The 25,503-nt window shown below is 52.0% G+C and overlaps 1 protein-coding gene across 20 annotated transcripts in view; it reads left to right on the top strand.

Moving 5' to 3' along the window:
• KLC1 (kinesin light chain 1) overlaps positions 1-25,503 on the top strand; it is a 112,142-nt gene that overhangs the window by 40,462 nt on the left and 46,177 nt on the right. Inside the window, exon 5 of one of the 20 annotated variants that reach the window (XM_067718782.1) lies at positions 1,139-4,049. The exons of 18 other annotated variants lie outside the window; for them this stretch is intronic. In XM_067718782.1, the coding sequence (XP_067574883.1) occupies positions 1,139-1,202 (64 nt within the window). In that variant the 3' untranslated portion in view covers positions 1,203-4,049. Of the gene's footprint in view, positions 1-1,138; positions 4,050-13,312; positions 13,571-25,503 lie in introns of those variants that run through there. One more of the 20 variants, XM_067718337.1, reaches the window with a different exon arrangement.

Here is a 25,503-nt window from a genome sequence, read left to right as displayed (position 1 = left end):
TTGCTTGTGTTACAAGACTTGGCTCCCCAGAAAAACTTCCCAGGGGGCCTGCCCCTCAGCTTTGCTCAGGAGACTTGCCCACCTGAACGGAGCTTTGCCGTGTCCATGGCTGGCGAGTGGCCCAGGGCACTGCCCCCCGTACCTGCAGGAAAGGAGGGAGGCTGGAGGAGCAGCAAAGGGTTTACAGGCCAGGCCCAGAGAGGGCCTGTCACTCATTTACCTTCCGTGGAAGCAACCCTTGTACCTGAGCAGAGGCGAGTTGGGTCAGGCTGGGGTGCTGGTGACTCTGGACGTGCCCGCTACCCCTTGCTGGGAGGCGCACCTCTATGGCATCTCTCTTAGGAAGCCTGATCCCTGTGCGGGGTGCCCTCCTCTCGGAGTGGACGAGCCTCACCTCAGAGATACCACAAGGCCGAGAGGCCAAACGGAATGAAGAGTAATTTTGTGTGAGTATGTGTGGTAAAATACACATAACATTAACCATTTTTTGAGTGAACAGTTCAGTGGCATAAAGTACATTCACGTCACCACCATCCGTCTCCAGGACTTTTTCATCTGAAACTCTGTCTGCATGAAACACTAACTCTCCGCCTCCACCCCCAGCCCCTGGCCCCCAGCAGTCTGTGATTCTGACTGCCCTGGGGGGCCCCATCCGTATTTGACCTTTTGCGATTGGCTTACTTCCCTTAGCGTGACATCCTTAAGGCTCATCCATGTTGTAGCCAGTGAAGACGGTTTTGTTTGCCATCTCAGCTCTGGCATCTGAGCCCTTGGGCCTCGAATGCACTGTAGACCGAGAATGGGGAGCCCTCCAGCAAAGGGCACGTGGTGGCGTTCCGTCTGGGGCCTGTGAGGACAGCAGGGTCCTTGCTCATCATTCATTCACTCATTCACTCAACAAATGCTCAGAAGCACCTGCTGCGCGCCAGGCCCTGCTCTCAGCCCTGGGGCTGGAGCAGCCCGCACGGGCCGCCCTGCCCACCTTGTGGCCCCAGTGCCCTGTGCCCACATGGTGAGGACAGCCACCCTCGTTGCTGGGCAGTGCCCCTGCTCAGACACTCAGCTCACCTCACTGGTCTTCCAGGAAAGTCATTTCTTTCTTTTCGTGCCATTGAAAATGCGTTGATCAATCTTCCAGAAATGTTCAGGCTGCGTTTGGAGCTGCTTGGCTGTTGATTTGCCATGATGATTCTCTTCACTGAGTCCAAGTCGGTCCTTGAGTGGAAAAAGTACCGGAAGAGCTGCCGGAGGAGGGTATGAGATGGATGGACGAGGTCGGTAGGTGTCTCGAGGTGGTTTCTATCCAGGTAACGGGGGGCTCTAAGCTCCCCCAGGCCCATCCCCCCTTCCCCTCACCCCAGCACACGCACCTGAAGACTTGAGTTTACCGTCCAGACGGATCCACAGTGTGGTGCAGAGTGGGAAGATTAACACAAAGGAAGCCAGAGCTGTGGTGGAGAGGCCCTTGAGAGGCGCTGCTTGCTTGCTTGTTTGTCTCTGTGCACACGCAGGCACACACACCCGGGGTCTGCCAGCCACAGCCAGACGAATGAGCAAACAGCTGTGGGCACTGGCTTGTGAAGATTTGGCCCATCTGCCAGGAAAACAAGTAGGCAAACGAGCTTTTTATTTTAAAAAGAAAGCAGGGACTTCCCTGGTGGAGCAGTGGTGAAGAATCCGCCTGCCAATTCAGGGGACACGGGTTCAAGCCTTGGTCCAGGAAGATCCCACATGCCGCAGAGAAACTTAAGCCCGTGCACCACAACTATTGAGCCTGCGCTCTAGAACTCTCAAGCCACAACAACTGAGCCCACGTGCCACAACTACTGAAGCCCACGTGCCTGGAGCCCGTGCTCCACAACAAGAGAAGCCACCGCAGTGAGAAGCCTGTGCACCGCAATGAAGAGTAGCCCCCGCTCGCCGCAACTAGAGAAAGCCTGCACACAGCAATGAAGACCCAACGCAGCCAAAAGTAAATAAATTATAAAAAAGAAAGCACAGCATCCTAATGTGTCCTTGGTGCCTCCCCAGGCCTGGCCACAGTGGTCATATGTCAAGCATGGCCCTGGCCTGGGGAGCACCCATTCTGGTAGGGATGTAGCAAGACACCTGGCAGGGCCACCGGCACAGACCCAGCTCCCCTGCCATGGCTGGGGGCCTTTTACGTAGAAAGCAAGACCTCCCGTCAGCCAGGGTCCTGCTGCATCTGGCCACAGACTCCAGAATCTGAACATCTGGTCATGCAGACATGGGGCCCAGAGGTCACCAAGGGACAGGACTGCCCGGCCCGGGGAGGTGACCTTCATCCCTGTCGTCGCGACCCCGCCCCGCCCGGTACTCGCCATGCTGCCTGGTGCAGAGTAGGCCTTGGACACAAGTGTGCTAATGATTGCACTTGTAGCGCCCTGGACCCCTTTACCGAATAATAATAATAATAACAGTAATAGTGAGCAAGGGTTATTGCCTGCCAGGCACGGCTCCTGCAGCATTATTCAGGTGGCTTCCTAGCATCCTCAGAACGGCCCTTGGAGGGTTTTGGGGCCCCTCGGAGCACAGGGACAGGCGGGTCAGGCCAGCACAGGCCCCTGCAATCCAGGGGCAATTTGGAATCAGATCTGCTCTGATTGGCCTGGCCAGGTCCTGGGCCCGCCCCCTGGCCTATCAGATGCTGGCAGGGAGGATGGATGCTGCGGAGCCCATGTTCCCGGGTGTCCTGTTAGGTCAGCAATGCGCGGAGGCTTGCAGTCATTGCTGCAGCGCTGGGGGGTCGTCCGTGAACAAAACTGGCAGAAATACTAGAGGGGGCAGACATGTATGCAGTAAAGAGTAAATCATAGCAGATGCTCAGTGCTGTGGGAAAATAGCAAGCAGACTAGGGAGTTTGGGAAGGAGCAGATGGCAAGGGCACCTGACCCAGATCTGGGCAAGAGTGACTAAGGCCCTGGGGCTGCAGTGTGCCCGGCAGAGCCAAGAGCAGCAGGACGGCCAGCGTGGTGGCACAGCGGGAACCATGGAGGAGGAGGGTGGGAGGAGATAGGCCAGGGCCTGGCAGGCCACCACACAGACCCTGGCTTTTCCCGAGTGCTCCGGGGAGCCACCGAGGACTCTGTGCAAGGGAGGCCATGGCCTCGTCACTCTGCCAGGGGGCTACCCCACATAGGTTACTGCCGGGACTCGGGTGGCTCTGACCAGAGGGGCAGCCAGGAAGGTGGTGAGAAGTGGCCTGTCCAGTACAGGAGCCGCTAGCCACGTGTGGCTATTTACATTTCAGTAAACATAAAGGGAAGTTAAAAACTCAGTCCCTCTGTTGCACTAGCGCCTGTCAAATGCCCAGTAGCCACGTGTGGCTCGTGGCTACTGTATTGGGCATCACAGATGTGCAGCATTTCCATTGTCGCAGCAAGTCCTGTTAGTGCTGGCCTGGGAGGTGCCGTAAGGCATGTTCTTCCTTCTTTGGTCCCAGAGGGGAGCTTGGAATGTGTGAGTGTGGGCTGGGCAGCAGGTGGGGCAGGACAGGGCTGAGAACTGAGGAGGGGGATGCAAAAGGCTGTGTCCCCAGGAGGACAGGTGGGCCATCCAGGTGAGTCAGTACCTCACTGAGCGGGGAGGGGATCCAGAAGATGCTCCGAGCCAGGCACGGCCGCTCCGGCTTTTCCCAGGACGTCTGGCAAGAAGCACTGCAGCCATGGCCACATGGTAGCAAGCACTGGAGATGCGGCCTGTCTGAGCTGAGCTATCTGTAAGCGTAAGCTCCACCCCAGATTCCAAAGACTTAGTGTGAGAAAAGGAATGCAAACTACCTCATAATTTCTTATATAGGTACATGCTGAAATAAAATTTAGATATATTGGGTTCAGTAAGATATATTAAATAGCCTTAAAAAGAAAAGAGGGGCTTCCCTCTGGTGGAGGGAAGTGGGGGCTACTCTTCGTTGCAGTGCATGGGCTTCTCATTGCAGTGGCTTCTCTTGTTGCAGAGCACGGGCTCTAGGAGCGCGGGCTTCAGTAGTTGTGGCTCGAGGGCTCTAGAGCGCAGGCTCAGTAGTTGTGGCACATGGCCTTAGTTGCTCCGCGGCATGTGGGATCCTCCCGGACCAGGGCTCGAACCCGTGTCCCCTGCATTGGCCAGTGGATTCCTATCCACTGTGCCACCAGGGCAGTCCCTGTATATATCTTATTAAAGTAAATTTCCCCTGCTTCTTTTCATCTTTTTTACTGTGGCTACTGGACAACTTTAAGTAACATTGTGGCTCATGTTAGCTTCCTGGTTCTGTGAAGAGCCTGACCGTCCTGGTGGCCCCCCAAAGATGTGTCCACATGCTAACCCTTCGTACCTGGAATTGTGACCTGATTTGTAAGCAGAGGCTTTGCAGAAGTAATTAAGATAAGGATGTCAGGATGAGATCATCCTGGATTTAGGGCGGGCCCTCAATCCCTTGACAAGTGTCCTTAGAAAGGAGAGGGATACTTGAGACAGAGACACCCAAAGGGGAAGGCACGCACAGACAGACACAAAAGTTGAAGTGATGTGTCTTCAAGCCAAGGACCTCGGGAGACATTAGAGGCTGGAGAGAGGCCTGCGACAGCCTCCAGAGGGAACCAGCCCTGCCCACACCTTGGCTTCCAGTTCCGGCCTCCAGAGAACACACTTCTGTTGTTTTAAGGCCCAGGTTTGTGGTCTCTTGATCCGGCAGCCATGGGAGTCACACGCTGACGGGCTCCAGACCTAGGGTTAGCGAGGAGAGCAGCAGGAGGGACGCGTGGCACTTTGGGTGAGATTGGGTCGGTGTGCAGCCCTGGAAAAGGAGAACGAGAGTTATGTCTGATGGATCCGCAGACTCTACAATGAAGCGATAGATGAAAATTTCCAGATAAAAGCCTCTTCCTGAGTCTGTTCTCCAGAGGCGAGAATGTGGGTAAAGGCTTCAGTCTTACTTACTGCAGCACCCAAGTGGGCACTCGGCTTGGGTCCAAGGACTAGACCTGAGTTGAGGCCTCGCAGCCAGTTTCCACACTCGAGCTTCAGTGTCTCCAGCTGCAGGGTGGGATGGTACTCCCTGCCCTGGCTGGCTCTTGGGGAAAGGGTGTGCCAGCACATGGGATAAGGGTGGTCTGTGGTTGCCAAGCTTCTCTACAGATGGGGGTCACGGGTGCTGAATGAAGGTAGAGGCCAAGGGTGCAGCGTAGATGGACCAGGTCAGCCCAGCCCAGGCGGGCTCACCCCGGATCTTCTGAAGGCAGGGTGTTTTCCTTTAGCCTGTGGCCGTGATGTATCCACTTGCACATTTCCTTGTTCAGCGCCTGTCCCCCTCTCCGCTCTGTCTCGCAGAGCTGAGTGGGGCCTGACACCGTCAGAGGCCCATCCCAGGGCACCGAACGCAGGCAGGGCTGAGAGCCCTCCCTGGGTGTGGGCGGCCTGGGTCTGCCGCGCTCGCAGGTTTCCTCAGGCCTGGCCTTTCTCTCTGCACAGGTGACCAGCACAACAGACGTCCTGGCAGGGTGGGAGTGTGTTGCTTCTGCTCCTGGGGGAGAACCTCTAAGCCCAGCTTTGGCCAGCCTCCGCCCCCAGCTCCCTTTCTCAAGTCACGTGGTCCCAGCTGGGCCAACATGCAGGTGATTGCGGTAGGAGAAAATAATTGACCCTCTTCTCCCAAAGGTGACTGTGAATGCACCAGATCACTGGGGACCAAGAAGTCTACTGAGAGAGGGAAAACCAGCGTGACCAGTGCTCACGATTGCACTTTGTATACAGACAGGCTTGTCTGGCAGCCGGGGGTTTGGGGGAGGAAAGGGGGAAGTCAGTCTGGAGGGTGGTTCATGGGGCCTGGGAGGGTCAACAAGCCTGACCGGCTGAGCCAATGGCTTGCGTGCAGAAGGTCTGCTTGGAGATTCCCCACTGCACGCCACCCCCACCCCGGGGAGACGGGCCTACGTGAGCTCAGAGAGCCCCCGTAGAGGGGACCAGCTGCCCCCAGCCTCCAGTCCCCATCCCCCATCCTGCGGCAGCATGTTCCCAGGGCAGCCCCCACAGGCAAAGCCAAGCAGTGTGAGGTGTTCTCCTGGCTAGGGGTGGGTCCTGGGGGGCTTGGGACCTGGGAGGTGGAATCCCAGTGAAGCCCAGGGCATTGCTGATGGGTGGAAGGTGAGGGTCTCTTTCCTTCTGAACTGTGAGGTTCAAAGATGTGATGTCTGGAACTGGTGCAGCCATTTCTGCTCCTACAAAGAGAGCCAAGCTGAGGCCTGATCACACCCCGAACAGAGGCAGAGGGAAGAAAGCCACAGGACACAGAGCCCCCTGCCTGATGGTGGGATCCAGAAGTCCAGGGGCACCCGCAGGTGGAGCAGGGGACGGGCGAAGCCGACTAGGATTCCCACCTGGGGCATGTGAAATCAGCACCTGGGGTGTTGACTGTTTCCTCGTTTGTTCATTCGTTCATTCACTTGTTCATGCATTCAGCCCCACTGACTGAGAATCACTGTGTCCAAGAACCTGAGTTAGGCCTGGGGTGTGTGGGAAGGAGGAGGGGCTGGAAAGAGATCGAGGTGGGGTCTGTGCTCCCGGAGTGCCCATAACAGCTTGGAGACAGCCTGGTCTTACCGGACGAGGCTGATGCCGTGGAGAGGACGGGAGGAGGCTGAGTCTGGGGGGCGCGTCTGGGCGCACGCACGAGGCCGGCGCCATCAGGCATCCAGAGCTTGAAGTCCCCAGACAGACTCCTGTGGGTGGAGGGGGGCTGCAGCCTGTGCTGATTCCAGGACAGACTGGGCACCTGCGTGGCTATTTTTGTCCAAAAACGAATAAGCTACCCATCTGGCTGTCTGAGGAGCCCCAGATTTGTGTCCTTGAGCAAGTCCACCGCCACCCCCGGGATTGCAGCTGTCTCAGGTGAAAAGGGGGGGTGGCCAAGATGTGGGCTTCTGGGCCGTCAGCATTCTGCACAAGCAGGGCCTTATGGGGAGGGTCAAGAGAATCTCCCCCTGGAACGGCCTGGCGACCTGCCTCCAGGGCATACCTGCGTGGGGAGTGCAGAGCTGAAGCAGCAGAGTCCCTGAGAGAGAGAAGGACTGGAGGACTGCCTGGAGGAGGCCAGTTGCGCTGGGCCGTAGAATGTGGAGACAGGTGGACAGGGGCAGGGAGGCGAGAGAACACGACACGGTCAGTGGAGGCCATGAATCCACCTGTGACTTTGGGGGCTGGGTGCACAGGGCAGCCGGGACAGCAGCCCAGGCCTTGGAACCTCCTGCAGCCCTTCAAGCTCTGGGCACTGCTGTAGACACCCCCCAGAAGGAGAGAGGAGCAGAGGGATCTCGCCCCATGGTGTGGTCGCTGTGGGAGACTCTGGCTGAGCCCCTTTCCCTGGGGGTGGAGATGCCCCCAGGCTCTGCTGTCGGTCAGCTGCCCCGTAGGGATTGGGGTGGAACATGGGATTGGCACTCATGAGCCCCTTTCTCACCCGTCAGCTCCTCACAAGGTTCTGGGGCCAGACGGACAGCGTGTTTATGCCCCCTTGACAGGTGGATAGACTGAGCCGGCGCAGGAGTGGAAGGGGGCTGGGTCCTGCTCTCCTGACTGCAGGACAGTGTGGCTCCTCACAGGCCATAGTTCAGGACTGAACTCAGTTTCTCCTCTTTCCCTCCTTCCCTCCCCCTTTAACGCTTTCTGTGCCAACCTCGTGCTGCACGTGTATCAGGATGGGTGTGCCGCGAGGATGACCTCACCTCAGCTGTGGGGAGGGAGGATCCTGCGGGGGCTGCACTCTTAATTTGTGCCCCTCTGTCCCCAGGTGTCAGGGCCTCCCAAAGGGCCATGAGCACTAGAGGAATGGGGCCACGTTGGGGGAACCGACATAACGTCAGGGAACAAACCACCTCAAAGCTCAGCGGCACGACAGAGTGTTCTGTGCTCATGGGGTCAAGGGTGGGTCAAGGGTCTGGCCTGGGCACACCCGGGGTGGCTCATCTGTGCTCCTCCATGTCTCAGAGGCTGGGGTGACACCAGGGCTGGGGGCTGGCACATCTCTGATGGTGATGCTGGCTGTCAGCTGACTGTCTACACAGGCTTCTCTGCGTGGTCTCCCCATGAGGCTGCTTGGGCTTCCCAGCAGCATGGCAGCCGGGTGCCAAGAGGGAGCTTCCCAGGAGAGCCGAGTAGAGGCAGAATCATCTCTTAAGACCTAGCTGCTCGTAGTGTCACACGGTGTCACTTCCACTGTATCACAGGCCTGCCCAGATTCAAAGGGAGGGGGCAGAGACTCCCCCTTTTGTTGGGAGGAGTGTCAAAGTCACTTTGTAAGAAGAATGGGAGGGACGTACCGATGCTGCCATCTTTGGAAACTGTAAGCTGGCTCTGCGGGGCGGGGGGGGGCGGTCGTAAGGCCACCTACCCTGACCCTTACCTGCCTTCTCCCCAGAGATGACAGCTGGTGTCCCCTCCTCACCACACCTCCAGTTCCGGCACATTTGGAACGCATATTCCAGTGTTTTAATCATTGCTTTTTGAACAGCAGAATCATTGGCCTACAGGATGTCTTTTGATGGGACTTTGCACCCGGCGGCTGGGCTGTCACTGAGGAACTCTGTCCCTTCCCTGCAGGAGGCTTGAGGCCTTCCAGCAACCACCTCTGCTCAGCCAGCACCACCCTCCCCCATAATCCAAGTGTGGCACCCCTGGGCGGTACTGGCTGTCCTTTGTTCCAGACCGTCTCTTCAAGGATTCTGGTATAGCGAATTGCCACGTGTGGAATGCTCATACAACACTAGTGGGGTGTAAAATAGTCAGTCACGTAGGAAACAGGTCTGGAAGTTTCTTATAAAACTAAACATACCCCTGCCCTATAGCCTAGCAGTTCCATTCCTAGGTATTCACTGGAGAAATGAAAATACAGGTTCCCCAAAGATCTGTATGAGAAAGTTTAGATCAGCTTTATTCATGCTGACCAAAATGGAAGCGGCCCAAGTTCCCATCAACAGGGGCAAACACACATGCAACCACACGGATGAGTGCGAATCTGCTAGTTGTGTGAAAGGTACCACACAAAGGTGGCTCCTGTGTGGTTCCGTGCATGTGGAGTGCTAGAGCACGCAACACGAATCTACAGTGAACCCAAGGAAACGACAGTACACAGCAGTGGATGGGGGTTGCCTGACAAGGCACATGAGCGAATTCTGGGGGGTGATGGGAGCTTCCCATTTACTGACGGGGCTTTCAGTCACGCAGGTATGAGCATTTATCAGAACCCATCAGATGGTCTCCTTAAGAGACCATTTTACGTTGTGTAAGTTTTCCCTAAAAAACAAGCAAATGATGAACTCCATTCAGCATTCAGGAATGCTGGGGGCCCTGGGCACTCCTGCGGGGTCAAAATCCCCCAGCAGGACCCAGGCTTCAATTCCTCTGCATCAGAAAAAAAAGATGTGTACGAGGGAGGCTGAAGCAGGGGGCAGGGCTTCTCCCTGCAGCTACCCCTCCCTCGCCCACCTCCTCCCCACCCAAGGTGCTGCTGTTTCCCATTTGTCTGAGGGAGCAGTTCCCGGAGCTTAATTAATGCTAACAGCTCGAGCTCTTTAAAGGAAAAGCACCTGGAAATCTGATAAATGCCATTTTCAGCATCGAAGCCAGAGACCAGAGAGGGTGTGACCGGCCCAGGTCTGGATGCCAGGCTGCCCCTCCCAGCGGTTGCGCTGGCCACTTGTTCCCGAGCCTGGAGAAGACCCGATGATGCCCAGGCTCCTCTGTGCCCAGACTGTGGGGTGGGGTCCAGGCTGGGTGTGACGCCCAGGCTAGGGCAGGGGGCGGGGAGGGGTGTGGACCCGAGAGAGGAGTGTGGGCTGTGGGCGCTGGGTGAGGTGCGGGGCGCGCAATGGGGCCAGCAGGGAATTGGGGGGTCCTGGCTGTAGAGCCTCTGTTTACCCTCCCCCCTCCCTGTCCCTCTGCGGGTGTGCAGGCTCCTCTCTGGCCTGGGCCGCCCAGATGGGTCGCCCCTCCGGACTGAGGACGCCACCCAAGTACCGCTTCCTGGCCCCTCCCCACTGCCATGAGCAAGCAGGCTTCCTTCCCTTCCTTCTCCCTGCCTGCCCTCCCTCTCAGGCACTCACAGACTGGGGCCGGCCCCCGCTCCCCGAATGCAGACCTCGCAGGATCAAAGGGAAATCCCCAGATCCCAGTCTCCCGCAAAGGGCTGCGCCTGGACACAGACGTCCACAGACATTTACAGTAAGAAGATGGATGCTTTATAACCATGGTGGCATCCCGCCCCATTCTCCACTGGAGACAGAGGATCGTGTGGTTGGTTGGGCGCTTCCTCCACTGGGACCGTCATCTGCTGGGTCCTTCCCACCTGCCAAGTGAATGTCCCTCTTGCATGGGGTCCCCTAATCCCTGCCGCACCTGGCCCAGCCTCCTGTCTGAGCTCCTGTCCTGGGCTCACCTGTGCAGGTGCCCCTCATTCTCCTATTGCCCAGCCTCGCACCAGACGGTATTGGTTCTCAATAAATACTGGGAGTGGAATGAGCGTGGGCCACCCTCCTAGCTTATCTCCTATGCCCTGGTGCCTGCGAACTGCAGGAGGTTGGCTTGTGGTTGTTTCCGCTGTTCCTCGACCGGGGACCTCAGTCACAGCTTCATCTGGTCCCTGTATGCTGTACTGCAGCCCTAACCTCTGTTTCGACCTATAGGCTGCCTGTTGATTTCTCAGGTTTTGGAACAGGGGAGTGAAAGGTGGGAAGCAGACAGAAATAGATGAGGGCAGAGAACACGGCAGGAGGATGGAGAGACAGGGACAGGCAGAGAGAACGAGGAGGCAGCGGCTCAAGCCAAATGGGCTGCCTTTCCAAATGGAAGAGACATACATGGGAGTGAGGAGGGAGGCCGCTCACGTCTCTCATGCCTCTCGTGTCTGTGGGAGGAACCCCTAGTCCTGCCCTAAGGGGTCGGGTGCAGGGCCCAGCTCTGGCCAAAGATCCCTGCTGCCCCCCAGGCATAGCCCCACCCCTTCAGGACCCTGGCTGGCCCAGCAGGCTGTTGGCTACAGGGATGTGCAAGCGTGTTTGCTGCCTCTAGGTTTCTGGGGAAGGTCAGATAACGAATGAATTTGCGGCCCCTGAGTAGCCCTGATGAGGGTTCCCCACCACAAAGGCATCAACTCCTGGCCCCGCCAGTGCCAGGGGCCCAGGGGCTTCCATTTGATTCCTAAAGCCAAGCTAACCCCTCTTCGGGAAGCAGCAAGCAAACCTCACAACTAGCAGGACCTCAGCTGCAACATCTGTAAAACGAGAGAGCAGTGCTCCTCTTGGGAGCTCCAATGAGATTCAGAGGACTGGAAGAGACTGAGGCTGCTCAGGGGTTCTCAGGGAGGACGGACGCTTATTAGTCTCAGCGTGAGACCCTGGGTGAGGACAGGCGCTCCATCCCGCCGCCCTGAGAATGATGGTGCATCCAGTGCTTCCAGGAGGGTCCCTGATGGTGGTGGATGATTGGCCTTTTCTCTGTTTCCCTCATCACTTCAGATTCATTGCTGCCTGAGGACTTTTGCCTGGAGTGTCCCCCACCCCCTCCCCCACCGCCATCCCCGCCGGCTTTGCAGTTGGCTGCTTCCTATTATTTAGGTCTCAGCTCACCCCACCACCTTGCCTCTGCCTGCCGCATCATCTTACTTCAATTCTCTGCCGAGCACTGCACCAGAAAGAGCAGGCATCTTATCTATTCTGTTTACCGGTGCATCTTGGCTTTTATCATGGTGACCACGGCAGTTCACCAGATATTTGTCGAGAGAATAAAAGACCAAGATAATAGAGCCTGAACAGAGCGGCAGCAGAGGGGATGGACTAAAGCGATAGCAAAGGGGTAGAATCTTGGCCACCCATCAGAAGAGGGCATAAGCATCTCAGGTTCCTTACTTGCTGGTGTGATGAGTGAGTGGAAGGAACAGTCTCTGAGCCCAGAGCTCAGCCCACTCCTCCCCTCTCCAGAGCACTTCAGTTACAGCTGCCTGCCATGCCCAGCCCCAGGGTGGTGGCTGGGGAGCAGGTGACATCCAAGCTGCAGTGCGGCCCAATCACTAAGGGAATGTGGAGGGGTTGTTTGACTCTGATTAACTGCCTCTCTCTCTCTCTCTCTCTCTCTCTCTCTGCCCAGTAATTGCTGTGTCACCAAGGATCTTTCCCACTTTTAGCTCAACTTTGCATTTACAAATGAAAGCAAAGTAACTGGACCACCCTCTGAAAATCTAGGAGCATTTATTTCCCAGGTGACTGGGTCATCGCAGGGTTAAAACGGCTGCTGGTGCTGGGGTGGTAGCATCTGAAAAACACAGCAGTTTAAAAGCAAGTGTGGGGGGGACTGGCACAGGAGCCCCTCCTGGTTAGTAATGCCACTTGGGGCATCCGCAGACACCTGGGGGGTGGTCTCCCAAGCTGGTGGCAGGCAAAGCAAGCCGAGTCTTGCCCACTGAATCAGCAGGCATCCTCGCAGCTGGCTGCTGAGTCAGGCCTGCAGAGCCCCGATGCAGCAGGATGGGGCCCAGAAGCACTCTCTGACCTGGAAGTACTGTCCTTTGGGTTGGGCTGGAGGTCGTGGCACTGCGCCCAGGGGTGTGCCCTGGTGATGGCTGCCCGTGGGTGGGGGGGCGACAGCACCTCTGCTCTTGCCAGGCATTAGGGGTTAAGCATCCCACCCCGCTTATGAGGCTGAGGTGCTGTTTCTGCGAGGCCTTTGTGGCTGAGGGGAGGGCTTGGAAAGAGCCCGTGGACTCAGATCCTTGAAGATCCGATGGCCCAGGGGCGAGGGAACGAGATAGGCAAGGCGTGGGGACTGGGGGATCAGGGTCTCGACCGAAGACTCCAGATTGTCCTGGAGAAAGGCCTCCTGGCTTAGGCTAGCGCCTCAGGACCCTTTCCTTTGGAGGGGCTGGTGAAAGCCCCCCTAGTGGGTTCTGGAAAGATTTAAACGAGCACATAAATATTATGTGAATAAATTATTATTCCTGATACATGAGAGGAGGAGACGGCCGCGCCCGGGAGGGAAGGGCCAGGACGCGGTGCTGACCGGCAGTGCTGGGCCAGCGCCCTCCTCAGGCCACCTTCTGGCCCTGCCCGCGCGGGGCCGCCCACGGAGTGGGGTAGTACCCCCTCCCCGCCCCCAGCGTGGCCCGCGACAGCCAGCCTGGGACCGCGTCTGGCTCCAGGAGGCCCGCTCCGCCTGGCCCCAGGTTCCCGAGCTGCCCCGCCCATAGGCGGCGGGGTAGGGTGACGTCACGGTGGCGCGCGGCATTGTGGGGCGGGAACGCCGAGCCGGGGGAGGGACGCGGAGACGCCATTTTCGGCGGCGGGAGCAGCGGAGCGGGAGCAGCGGAGCCGGAGCTGGCTGGGCGGCGGCTGCGAGGAGGAGCCGCGGGACACAGCGCGCGTGGGCGGCCGAGGATGCTGCGGGGCGGCCGCGCCGGCGCCCCTCGTTTGTGACCGCGGCGCCGCACCTGAGGCGGCGAGGCGACAGCCCCGGCGGTCCCGCTCGGCGCACGCGCCCGCGGCCTCCCGGTGCTGACAGCGCGAGCGCGCGGCCCCGTGGGAGCAGCACGGTGAGTCGGCGGCGGGCCCGGGTCCTCCGGCCGCACCCGTGTCCCTTCCCGCCCCCGGCTCCTCCCGGCTCCTCTCCGGCCCTCGAGCCTCCAGCAGGTCCGTCCCCTTTTTCCACCGGCCCCGGCCGCCGCCCAGGACCCCGGCCCATCCCCGTCACGGCCCCTTCAGGTTCGGGTCCCCTCCGCGTGCCCATCTGGCTCCGGCCCCTCCCGGCCCCCCGCCCGGCCCCGCGTCGCAGGCTTGGCCCCGCTGCGGGCGGGGGCGGCCGCCCTGGGAACAGCTGTGGCCCCGGGAGCAGCGCGGCTGGGGACGGGAGGCTGGACGCGGCGCGCGGGGAGGGGGCGGCCGGCCCGGCTTGCTTTGTCCGAGTCCTTCCCCTTCCTTCCGGCCCCCGCCCTCTCCCGCGGCACCGCCCAGGGCGGGCGCGCCTGTCATGCTCGCGGTCGGTCGGCGGGTCGGAAGCGTGCGGGCTCCTTCCCGAGAGTCCGGCTGGACCCCGCCTGCCCCGCGGCCTCTTTCTTCTAGCGGCCAGACCCGAAACGCCTCATCCCCAGTGTTCGCCTAGGCTGGAGTTGCTCCCACTAAACTTGTAGCATTCCGGTCCTGGAATATCTACTCGGTTGTCAAATTTGATGTACCTCTTTCCTTAAAAATTTAAAATAAAATATTAAAAAAGCGAATGCCTGGTGAATTGGATGGTTTTATAACTTAAGGTTTGTAGACCCAGGCAATTCGGTGTTAGAGATTTTTGTACTGTTGCTGCTTTTTACTGTTTTGTTAAACAGCACATTCAGAGTTTACATGTTGAGCGTTTGTTAAGGAGAACCTGCAAAAATGATGTTCTTTAGAAGTGTGAGAGCAGAAAACTTGTGATACACCATTTAAACTGCTGTATGAAGGGGCAGTTGGTTCTTTGAGCCTTTGCATTAGTTAAATGCAAAGGCTTTTTTTGTAGAGCATGACTAAGCCACTGATCAGAATCATTAGCTCAGAATACATTGTAATAGTTCAGTGAATAGTCCCATTAGAAATTGGAACAACCTCCTTAGATCTCATATTCTTATTTAGGATGACCCTCTTTTATGGACTGGCAACAAGCCTTAGTTAAGGTGGGAAATTTGATTCATTGTTCTGTTTCCTAAGTACCTCTAAAAGTACAGTGATATTAAACATTAAAAATTTCAGATTGTGTGGGATTATATGTCGTGGGGGAGGACCCTCTCTTAAGAGCCAGTTTCTCCAAGTCATCTAAGAATGCAGCCTCATGTTGCAGTGGAGCCTGGCAGCCCTGTTGTCACTGAGGGGCGCGGAGGACCTGGGGTGGTAACCTCACGGCAGCCTTGCAGGTTCACCTAGCTTGGCAGTGTCTTCTGACAGTACTGTAGACAGTACAGAATAAAGGAAGAAAGACATGCATGGGAATCGCAGCAAGGAGGAGGGAGGAAATGCCACCGGGGAGAGAGGCACATAGTATCCTAAATATTGCATAGTAAGTAAAAACTCAGCTGCAGTTACTTAAATTATATATTCTTTTAAAAAATTGTACCTTAAGCATGTTTCATAATGTTGAAAGATAGGTAGGTCAATGTGTAGCTTTCCACGTAGGGCTATAAACTATTGCAAAATGTAATTGTACAAAAAGAAAATTAGAAGTGGAAAAGTCAGTGTTAAAGTGTAGGATTCGTATAACCTGGAAACCTAAGAGAAATATGATAATGAACCAGAACTTTATTAACAAAGAAGTGATCAGTACAAAAGTACTGATCAAAAAGTACAGGGAAGTTTTAAGTGTCCATTTCGTGGTATAGGATAAAAATGGTTAGCCTATTAAGATGTGAAAGCAAGGTCTTAAATGTTTATTGAGAACCAGCTGAATGGCAGGTGCTGTGCTGAGTAGTCGGGGATACGGGGACAGTCGCTGTCCTGGAGGAGCTCACAGTCTGGAACCACAGATGAGATTGAATGCTGTGCCGAGTGCTCTGAGGAGGTGATTCTGGCTGGGAGACTTGAAGAAAAGTGGGGTGGGACTGGGAGTGGTGCCGCTGCAGATTGGGAATGGGTGAGAATGGAAGGATGAGATCAGGAAAGGCGATATACAGTGTGTCTAGGGAGGGTGGTCCTGACTTGGGACCTGAGTGGAGTGGGGGAAGGGTGGGGCTGTAGGCAGAAGGAGACTATAGGCAGTTTTCAAACCCAAGCCAACTGCTAAAACCTAGGTGGGATCATGTCACTCCTCTGCTGAAGTTCTTGCCAGTGTCCTGTAAGCACCCCACCCCATCTTTTCCCCTTGTCTTCCTACTCTTGCCCTCATTCAAGTCCGCCCAGTCGCATTCCGAGTCTGCTCTTCAGGATATCAGTATGTCCTCACTTCTCCACACACTCCTTACTACTTCTCACTCTCTGTACAATATTTTCTTTTTTTGGGGGGGCCACATTTCGAGGATTGTGGGATTTTAGTTCCCCGACCAGGGATTGAACCCAGGCCCTCGGCAGTGAGAGCTCGGAGTCCTAACCACTGGACTGCCGGGGAATTCCCTGCTTAATTATTTTCTTATATAGTTTATCTGTCGCCTCCACTTACATTCAGTCTCCACAAGGGCAGGGTGGGGATTTTTATCTGGTGTATTCAGTGTCAGTGCTTGGCACTTAATGTGAAGGAATACATTTAGAGTCACTTCCCTGTCTCTAACTTGGGTGACTCACTGGCAGGTGACACCCACCACGATGGGGAAAATGGGAGGAGGAGATGGTGAGTTTGGGTTTGGGTAGGTTAAATCCATGATGCTCGTGGGGCAGCCAAGTGGATTAGTGGTCTGTTGGAGATTCAGGCCTGGAGCTCAAGACAAGATTTAGGCTGGAGATAAAGATGTGAGAGCTTCTGGCACTTGGTAGAGATTGCGGAGTGGCCCTAAGGGTAGGAAAGCCCTGGGACACAGGGAAGAGGAGGAGGGCAGTATCAAATTGGCTAAGAGGTAAGGAAAGATTTGGACAGAAAAGTCTATTGGGTTTGGTTCTGGAGGGCTATTTGTGACCTTTTAAACTTTTCCTGAGAATATTGCTTCCCAAGACTGGAGGGCTAATTCAGAGATGACCTGCTTTTTTTTTCTCCCAAGGCATCCTTGTGTCATTCTGCCCTGTAGCCTGCTGGTTAACATACTCTTAGATCAAAAATGAATTATGTTTTTATTTTTAACTGATTTTTGGAGGCAGATGAAAGCAGTCTCAATCTATGCTTTTAAATATGCTTGGTATGTCGTTGATACTTAATAAAGCAGATATAAGTGAATATCACTAGAACAAACAATTTAAGCTAAGTGCATGCGTAAAGTAGAAATTACTTCCTTGGTTCTAAAATATCCCACTCACCTCAACTTTTTTTTCTTTTTTTAAAGGTTTTTTGTTTTTTGTTTTTGATGTGGACCATTTTTAAAGTCTTTACTGAGCTTGTTACAATATTGCTTCTGTTTTTTATGTTTTGGGTTTTTGGCCATGAGGCATGTGGGATCTTAGCTCCCTGACCAGGGATCGAACACGCACCCCCTGCATTGGAAGGCGAAGTCTTAACCACTGGACCGCCAGGGAAATGCCTAACTCAACTCAAACCTTAGATTGTTCCCTGACTTCGATGGCATGATGTGGAAATTTATGCTCCAGCCTCTTTGAAGTTATTAAACTTCTACGATAAAACTGATAATAGTGAATTTAGCACTGTACCAGGTAAAATTGGTACAGCAATCGCCTCTATCCTGCTGTTGAGGAAACTGAGGATTAGAGAGGGTAAGTTATGTAAACCAGAGGTATACAGCTGGTTTAAAGCCTTCTAATTCAAGGCTTTTTGCTTGTACACTTCAAGCTTTGAACCACCTTGCTATCATGAATCACAGTAATGCTAAGCTCAGTCTTCCAGTTGCCTTCACCTGGGATGCCCTTGCCCCATTTCTTCGGTTTCAAAAGCCCAGGTGATGCAGGTGGTCATGGTCACTCCTTGGGGTTGCTGTCTAAAGTATAGTGTTTCGGGTCACCATGTTGGTGTTGTAGTACTTGTGGCCTTCAGAGAAGCTGGCACAGGCTCCGTGGTCAGTAAAAGCTGACTGAATCTTCATTCTTATGGTGAATATGGTGGTGTGTTTTCTCTTAAATTCACTTATTCTGTCTAAAAATTATTTGTATTATTGACCAAATGGGGAAAATGTTAATTTCTATTCTTTTTAGATTGTGGTTTTAAAAACCCCCAAATTTACCATCTTAAACATTTTTAAGAGTGTATTTCGGTAGTCTTAAATATACTTACATTGTTGTGCAGTAGATCTCTGGAACGTTTTCATCTTCCAAAACTAAAACTGTATCCATTAAATAACAACTCCCTATTTCCCCCCATCCCCTCAGCCCCTGGCAACCACCATTCTAATTCCTGTTTCTACAGATTTAACTACTTTAGATACCTCAGATAACTGGAGTCATACAATGTTTGTCTTTTTGTGACTGGCTAATTTTACTTAGCATAATGTCTTCAAGATTCATCCATAATTTCTACTTTTTTTTAACTAAAACATCATTAAGTTCTAAAGCTTTTTTTGTGTGACATTTATGTTAGTTTTCTATTTACCATATAACAAATTACTGCAAATTTAGTGGTTTAGAACAGCAATGTTTGTTATCTCACAGTTTCCGTGGATGAGGGGTCCAGGCATGGCTTGGCTGGATCCTCTGCTCAGGGCTCACGTGGCTGCAGTTGTGTGTTGAGCTCTTCCAGAGCTCAGGATGCTCTTGCAAGCTCTTGTGGTTGTGGCAGAATTCAGTTCTTTTGGTTGTAGGACTGATGTCCTGGTTTTCTTGCTGGCTGGCTGTCAGCTGAGGGCTGCCTCCCGTAGCTCCTAGAGGTGGCCTGCACTCCCCTACCAGCAATACTGACTTACTTCCATAACCATAGGTTAGTTCCGTCTATTCTAGAATTTCATGCAAATGAGATTAAACAATATACGTATTTTCGCATCCATCTTCTGTAACTCAGCGTAACCATTTAAAAGTCAACACATGCGGAACTTCCCTGGTGGCGCGGTGGTTAAGAATCTGCCTGCCAATGCAGGTGGCACAGGTTCGATCCCTGGTCTGGGAAGATCCCACATGCCCGCAGAGCAGTTAAGCCCGTGCGCCACAACTACTGAACCTGTGCTCTAGAGCCTGTGAGCCACAACTACTGAGCCCGCATGCCACAACTACTGAAGCCTGCATGCCGAGAGCCCGTGTTCCACAACAGGAGAAGCCACTGCAATGAGAAGCCCGCGCACCGCAATGAAGAGTAGCCCCCGGTTACCACAACTAGAGAAAGCCTGCATGCAGCAGTGAACACCCAATGCAGCCAAAAATAATAAATAAATAAATTTAAAAAAAATTCAACACATACAATAGCATGGGTCAGTGATTTCCTTCTTTCTCTTCCTGAGTATTGTTCTTTTGTATGGATCTACCACAGTCTAGCCATTCTCCTTTTGTTGCGCATCTGGGGTGGGGAGCACTCATTCTTGTACAGGATTGTGTGGACATACATTTTCTTTTTTTGGCCTCATCCCGAGGCATGCAGGATCTTAGTTCCCCAACCAGGAATAGAACGTGTGCCCCCTTTCCCCCCCTGCAGTGGAAGCATGGGATCATAAATACTGGACCGCCAGGGAAGTCCCACATTTTCATTTCTTTTGCATAAATACCTAGGAGTGGCATTGTTCATAGGTTAGATGTAGGATTAACTTGTAAAGACACTGCCAGTTTTCTCAAGTGGTTGTGCATTTTACACTCCCGCCAGCAGTGTGTGTGTTCCAGTTGCTCCATGTTCTCTCCAGCTTTTGGTGGTGTCTGCTTCATCTTAGCGACTGCAAGGCCGCAGCATCTTGTGATGGGTTTAGTGAGCATTTCCCTGATGACTAATGATGATGAGCACTTATTCACATACTTATTGGCCTTTTGTATACCTGCTGTTGTGAAGTATCTGTTAAAGTCTTTTGCCCATTAAAAAGATTGGGTTGTCTTTTTGTTATTGATTGTAGGAGTTCTTTATGTATTTGGGTACATGTCTTTTGCCATATGTTAGAAATACTTTTTCCCAATCTGGGGCTTAACTTTTTGGCTGTGCCTTTTTTTTTTTTTTTTTTTTGCGGTACGCGGGCCTCTGACTGTTGTGGCCTCTCCCGCTGTGGAGCACAGGCTCCGACGCGCAGGCTCAGCGGCCATGGCTCACGGGCCCAGCCACTCCGCGGCATGTGGGATCCTCCCGGACCGGGGCACGAACCTGTGTCCCCTGCATCGGCAGGTGGACTCCCAACCACTGTGCCACCAGGGAAGCCCCTAAAAAATTTTTTTTAATTTCCTTTCTTTAGGAAAGAAAATTATTTCATGTATGTGTTATTGATTAGCATTTAAATACGTGAACTTCGTCCTGTGGTATTATGTTAATCTGCTGACATTTTTCATTTTGAAATAAAAATGGTTTTTTTTAAACCACAGAATGAATACTCTATATTCTTTTGCCCCAGTCACCCATAACCACCCTCTTATGTATTCTCTTAGTCACGTCTGGTGAAGCTGTTTTTCCTTTTTGCTTGCTCAACCAAGGACTTGTAATAGAGACATCTGCATCATTTGGGCTCACTCATCCTTGTTTCAGGAAAACGCATGTTCTCCCATATTTTCATGTAGTACCCTTCCCTGTAGCTTCTCATACTTAAAATTTGTATGCGGAGAGATGGACCTGTGGTCCCACAGCAGATAAAAAGACCTCAGTGCACTCCTGGCCCTGGCCTGGAGCGCTGCTCGGGGAGAGGTAGGCACTTCACCAGCTGGTGGGGGACCTGACCTTCTTGTAAAGTTCTTTCCACAGGTGGTGTGGTTAGGTTATCATAGAGTTAGAGGATCTCTGTATGCAGAGGTGGCCCAGTGCAAAACAGAACCACACTCAGCCTCAACTTCCTGAGCAGGGCTGTGGGGAAGAGTACCTGGAGTTCTGCCTTTATTTCTAATTCTGCAAGGGCATCTACAGTAGACTCACCCAAGAGGCAAATACAAGCTTTTGTTTTATCCAGTGGTTTATAGTTTTAGGGTGGAAACAAATTCAGAATAGATACTGTAATTATGGAGTCTTTAATTTTAAAACATTTCACTTTATAGATTTTTCTGATTTTTAGGCCAGCAGGATTTTTGTTCATTCAAGTTCATTCTTGTGACCCAAGTTTAGAAGAGGAAATAAAAGGATTAGATAAAGTTAGATTAGATGAGAGGAGATACCATGGTTCTAGCAGAAAATGATGCAGTCAGTAGTTTCCATTGGCAGGCTCTGGAGTTGTATCTCTCAGTTGTCTCTGTCAGTTCATAGCCCAGAGATGAAATTTCTGGTCAGGAGGTACCTGATACAGCACATCCTCCCTCGAGTAGATTATAGTGATTCTCAGTGGGTAAGGGCAGGCCATGCAGAGCTGGATAAAATATATTTATTATTATAATATGGTATTATATTTAGAAAACAAACTCACTATTGTAATACAAATCACGAAGGGGTGTGACATTTGCATTTTTATCCAAAATGTCATGGTTTGAACAAGATTGAGACCCTGCAGGAGACCTTTTTGGATTTTGCTCAAATATGAACCTTAACTTTGTTATGTAAACTGGGGGAGTGACACACCTCCCTGCTTACCCTCTCCTGCCCCCACCAAAACAAAAATGAACCATGCCCTGGAAATTCTCGAGTTGTATTTCCCTTTGACTCTACACTGTATAATTTTTGTTCTGAAATTTCAGAACCAAAAAGTATGTATATTTTTACTTCTAATATTACCATTGATTACCTTTTTAGTTGCAATAGGTAACGTATTGTGTATTTAGACATTTTTAAATACCTTGAGAAGGGCTTGAGATTTTTGTTTATCAAAAGGGGAGCATAGGATAAAAAGGTTGAGAAATGAAGCTTTCTGTGACTCCTTGACAAAGCTAAAATAGATTAGGTCCCAAAGTGGGGTTTTGTGTTTTTCTTTGATCTGTATCATTTAATTAAAAAAAATTCTGGTTGTATTTTACTGAGATATGATTCATGTATGAAAAAATTCACAGGGTTTTGCAACCATCTGTTTCCAGAACATTTTCATCACCCCAAAAAGAAATCCTGTACCCGTTAGCTGTTACTCCCCATACTCCTGTCCCTTTGGCAACTACTAATCTACCTTCTGTCTCCATGGACACTTCATATAAACGGAATTATGCAACATGTGGCCTTTTGTGTCTGGCTTCCTTCAGTTAGCACACCGTTAGCTATGTTGTAGCATGTATCAGTATCTCATTCCTTTTTATTGCCAAATGATATTCCACTGTCTAGATATACCCCATTTTGTTTATCCATTCATTAGTTGATGGACATTTGGGTTAGTCCCACATTTTTAGTATTATGATTAATGCCAAAATATTTGTGTACAAGTTTTACATTTGTCCAGCATTTTGTTTTTTGGACCATTCATGTGTAAGTTTTTACATAAACATGTTTTCAGTTTTCTTGGGTATATACCCAGGAGTGGAATTGATGGCTCATTCATTTAATTTTTTAAGTTTTGACACTTGTGTCGTTTTACCCACAACACACTGTAATCTTGGGTTCCAGGATACTGAATGTCTTAGTCCATTCAGGCTGCTGTAACAAAATACCATAAACTGGGTGGCTTACAAACAACAGAAATTTATGTCTCATAGTTCTGAAGGCTGGGAAGTCCAAGGTCATGGTGACAGGAGATTCAGTGTCTGGTGAGAGCCTGCTTTTGTTTCATAGATGGTGTCTCCCTGTGTCCTCACTGGGGGAAGGGGTGAGGGAGGTCTCTGGGGTCTTTTTTATAAGAGCACTAATCCCATTCGTGAGGGCTCCACTCTCATGGCCTTCCCAGAAGCCCTACCTCCAGATACCATCACCTTAGGGGCTAGGTTTCAACATATGACTTTGGCGGGATACAGACATTCAGATCATGGCACTGAATATTTCCCTGAATACAACTTGGGTTGTTTTCTACAGACCCATTAGAGACTCTCGACCTGCGTCTCCTCACTGCTGCCCTCTGCGTCAGCACCTTCCCCGTGTCTGGTGCTCATCAGGGCTTGTGTGCAGAGATGGGTCTGGCTGGCTGCCAGAGTTTCCCACTGGATCAGCTCAGATATCTCTTGGAAAAACATCTCAAATGTGATTTTCTGCTACCAATCTTTCCTAGGTAAAGACCTCCGTGTTCTTCCCTCCATCTTATTTTTCTGTGCCACTCTCTGCTGTGTTTATAGGAACTTCATTTCGCACTCAAGAACTGTCAGAATAACTCACATTTCTGTCTTGGCTGTTATTCACTCTGCATACAGAGCTGCTACTTTTATTCCCCACATTTCTTTTTTTTATTTCTTTTTTTAATTGTTGGCTGCGTTGGGTCTTCGTTGCTATGCACGGGCTTTCCCTAGCTGTGGCGAGCGGGGGTTACTCTTTGTTGTGGTGTGCGGGCTTCTCGTTGCAGTGGCTTCTCTTGTTGCGGAGCACAGGCTCTAGGCGCGTGGGCTCAGTAGTTGCGTCACACGGGCCCTAGAGCGTGCGGGCTTTAGTAGCTGCAGTTCGTGGGCTCAGTAGTTGTGGTGTGCAAGCTTAGTAGTTGTGGCGCACGGGCTTAGTTGCTCCACGGCATGTGGGATCTTCCTGGACCAGGGCTCAAACCTGTGTCCCCTGCACTGGCAGGCAGACTCTCAACCACTGCGCCACCAGGGAAGTCTGGTTTATGGGTTTTGGGAGGGAGACCCCTGAGCCCAGTTTTAGACTAATGGCTGATTCTAGGGCTGGGCTAGGGAGAATACAAGATGGGCCTGGAATGTCTTGTAGTGCCAGAAAGTGCTCGAAAAATAAAAGGATGGGCATGTCAGTGGGGCACAAAAGAAACGGAAAGAGCTCCCATGGCCAGAGCTGGAACAGTTTGAGCAACAGAATAACTAGCGTGTCTCTTTGTTGTGCGCCTGCCAGGGCTGTGCTGGCTGATGCCTCAGCGGAGCCGCCTGGAGGCGCACTCAGCAGCAGGGGTGGAGGGAGACTGAGGGCTGACAAACTGGGATGGCTGACATTAGAAATCAGCGTGACCTCTGCCTTAACCCTCTCAGCTCTGTACTGTGATGGGCTGCAAAATAGTGTTTCCTCAGAAAGGTAGTTTCTAGATCAAACTTTAGTAGGAGGTTTTTTTTTTGGCAGCATCCTGGGGCTTGTGGTATCTCAGTTCCCCGACCAGGGATTGAACCCGGGCCACGAGAGTGAAAGCCCAGAATCCTAACCACTAGGTCACCAGGGAACTCCCTAGCAGTTTCTTATTTTAAACATATCTTTTTTTAAAAAATTAAATTTATATTTATTTATTTATTTTTGGCTGTGTTGGGTCTTCATTGCTGCGCGTGGGCTTTCTCTATTTGCGGTGGCTTCTTGTTGCGGAGCACAGGCTCTAGGCGCTTGGGCTTCAGTAGTTGTGGCACACAGGCTCAGTAGTTGTGGCTAGCGGGCTCTAGAGCTCAGGCTCAGTAGTTGTGGCGCATGGGCTTAGTTGCTCCACAGCATGTGGGATCTTCCTGGACCAGGGCTTGAACCCATGTCCCTTGCACTGGCAGGCGGATTCCCAACCACTGTGCCACCAGGGAAGCCCTCTTACTTTAAATACACTCTTATTAGTCTTTTCTTTTAGTTCTCTGCCATTTTATTCATAGAACGCTCTTTACCTTCACCTGTATGCTTATAGATCTTTGCCTAAATTTTATTCTAGTTTCTCGTGGGTTTTTTAACCTTTAATTCTTTATGCAATATGGAATTTATTTTAGTGTATAGTGAGGGTAGGAATGTATCCCCCCCCCCCCCCGCCGCAAATAGCCAGTTGTCTTAGCGCTGTTTTTTATATAACCCACCTTTCGTTATAATGGCTTAGCTTAGAAATAAGAGAGCTATGGAGCAGTATAAATATATGTGCCATTGTGTGCTTCCCTCTGAAGAAGCAGCGTGCACAGTTGAATCCATGTGATGGTGGCTTGGATGGGAGATGAAGAAACTGTCACGATTGAGGCGTGCCAGAGGAGTAGTGTGAGGTGTGAGCCAGGGAGATGGAAGATTTGCAGAGTCCTATGCCTGTCACACAATATTTGAAACGTTATCTTGTGGATGCGATAGTAAATGTATTTTATGTTTATTTTAGAGGGAAGAAGTTGGCTCAGTGGGTAGAAGTTACAAGGAGGAAGGTATCAACTCAGCAAAAGGAATAACTTTCTAACTAAATACTGAACAGTCTAACAAGGAACTGACTATCTTGCACAGTAGTGAGTTATAGGAAGTGTGTCTGCAGACCTTGAGCAGTCATTTATTAGGGAAGTTCCTGATTCCTTATCTCTCGGGTGGGAGATTGCATTGATTACTGAGCGGTTCCTATGTGTCTGTCAGCCCTGTGCTTAGTGCCCCATCTACACTTGCCCATGTTGATAAAAGCCTGGTGAGGGAGGTCTGCTAACCACTGAGACCCCAGGAGGTTTGGGGACTTCGCCCATGCTGAGGTGATGGCTGGTGGTGGAGCCAGGCTCCGTCCTGTCCACAGCACCTGTCATCTCATTTCTAAGTGCCCCCCAAAAGCATTTGGATTGTCATTTTCTTTTAAGAGTAAGTTTAAAAGAAAACTGCCTTAAGCGACTCTTTTTTGGGGGGTGTGTGTGTATACACGCATGCATCCAGATAACATTTGTATTCATTACTCTTGTGTATATGGTTAGAGCCATTGCAAGAGTGTGTGAGCACGCAGTACCCTGGGGCCAGTTTTGTTACATATTCCTTAAGGAATTAAAATTGGGTTTCTCTAAATGAATTTACTTAATTGAGGCATTCCCTCAATTAAAGTGGTAAGTCTTTCTCATTTTGTTT

This window comes from Pseudorca crassidens, chromosome 1 (assembly GCF_039906515.1).
Source record: "Pseudorca crassidens isolate mPseCra1 chromosome 1, mPseCra1.hap1, whole genome shotgun sequence".
Lineage (NCBI taxonomy): Eukaryota > Metazoa > Chordata > Mammalia > Artiodactyla > Delphinidae > Pseudorca > Pseudorca crassidens.
Note: the sequence above shows the minus strand (reverse complement) of the source record. Positions and strands in the feature narration are given on the sequence as shown.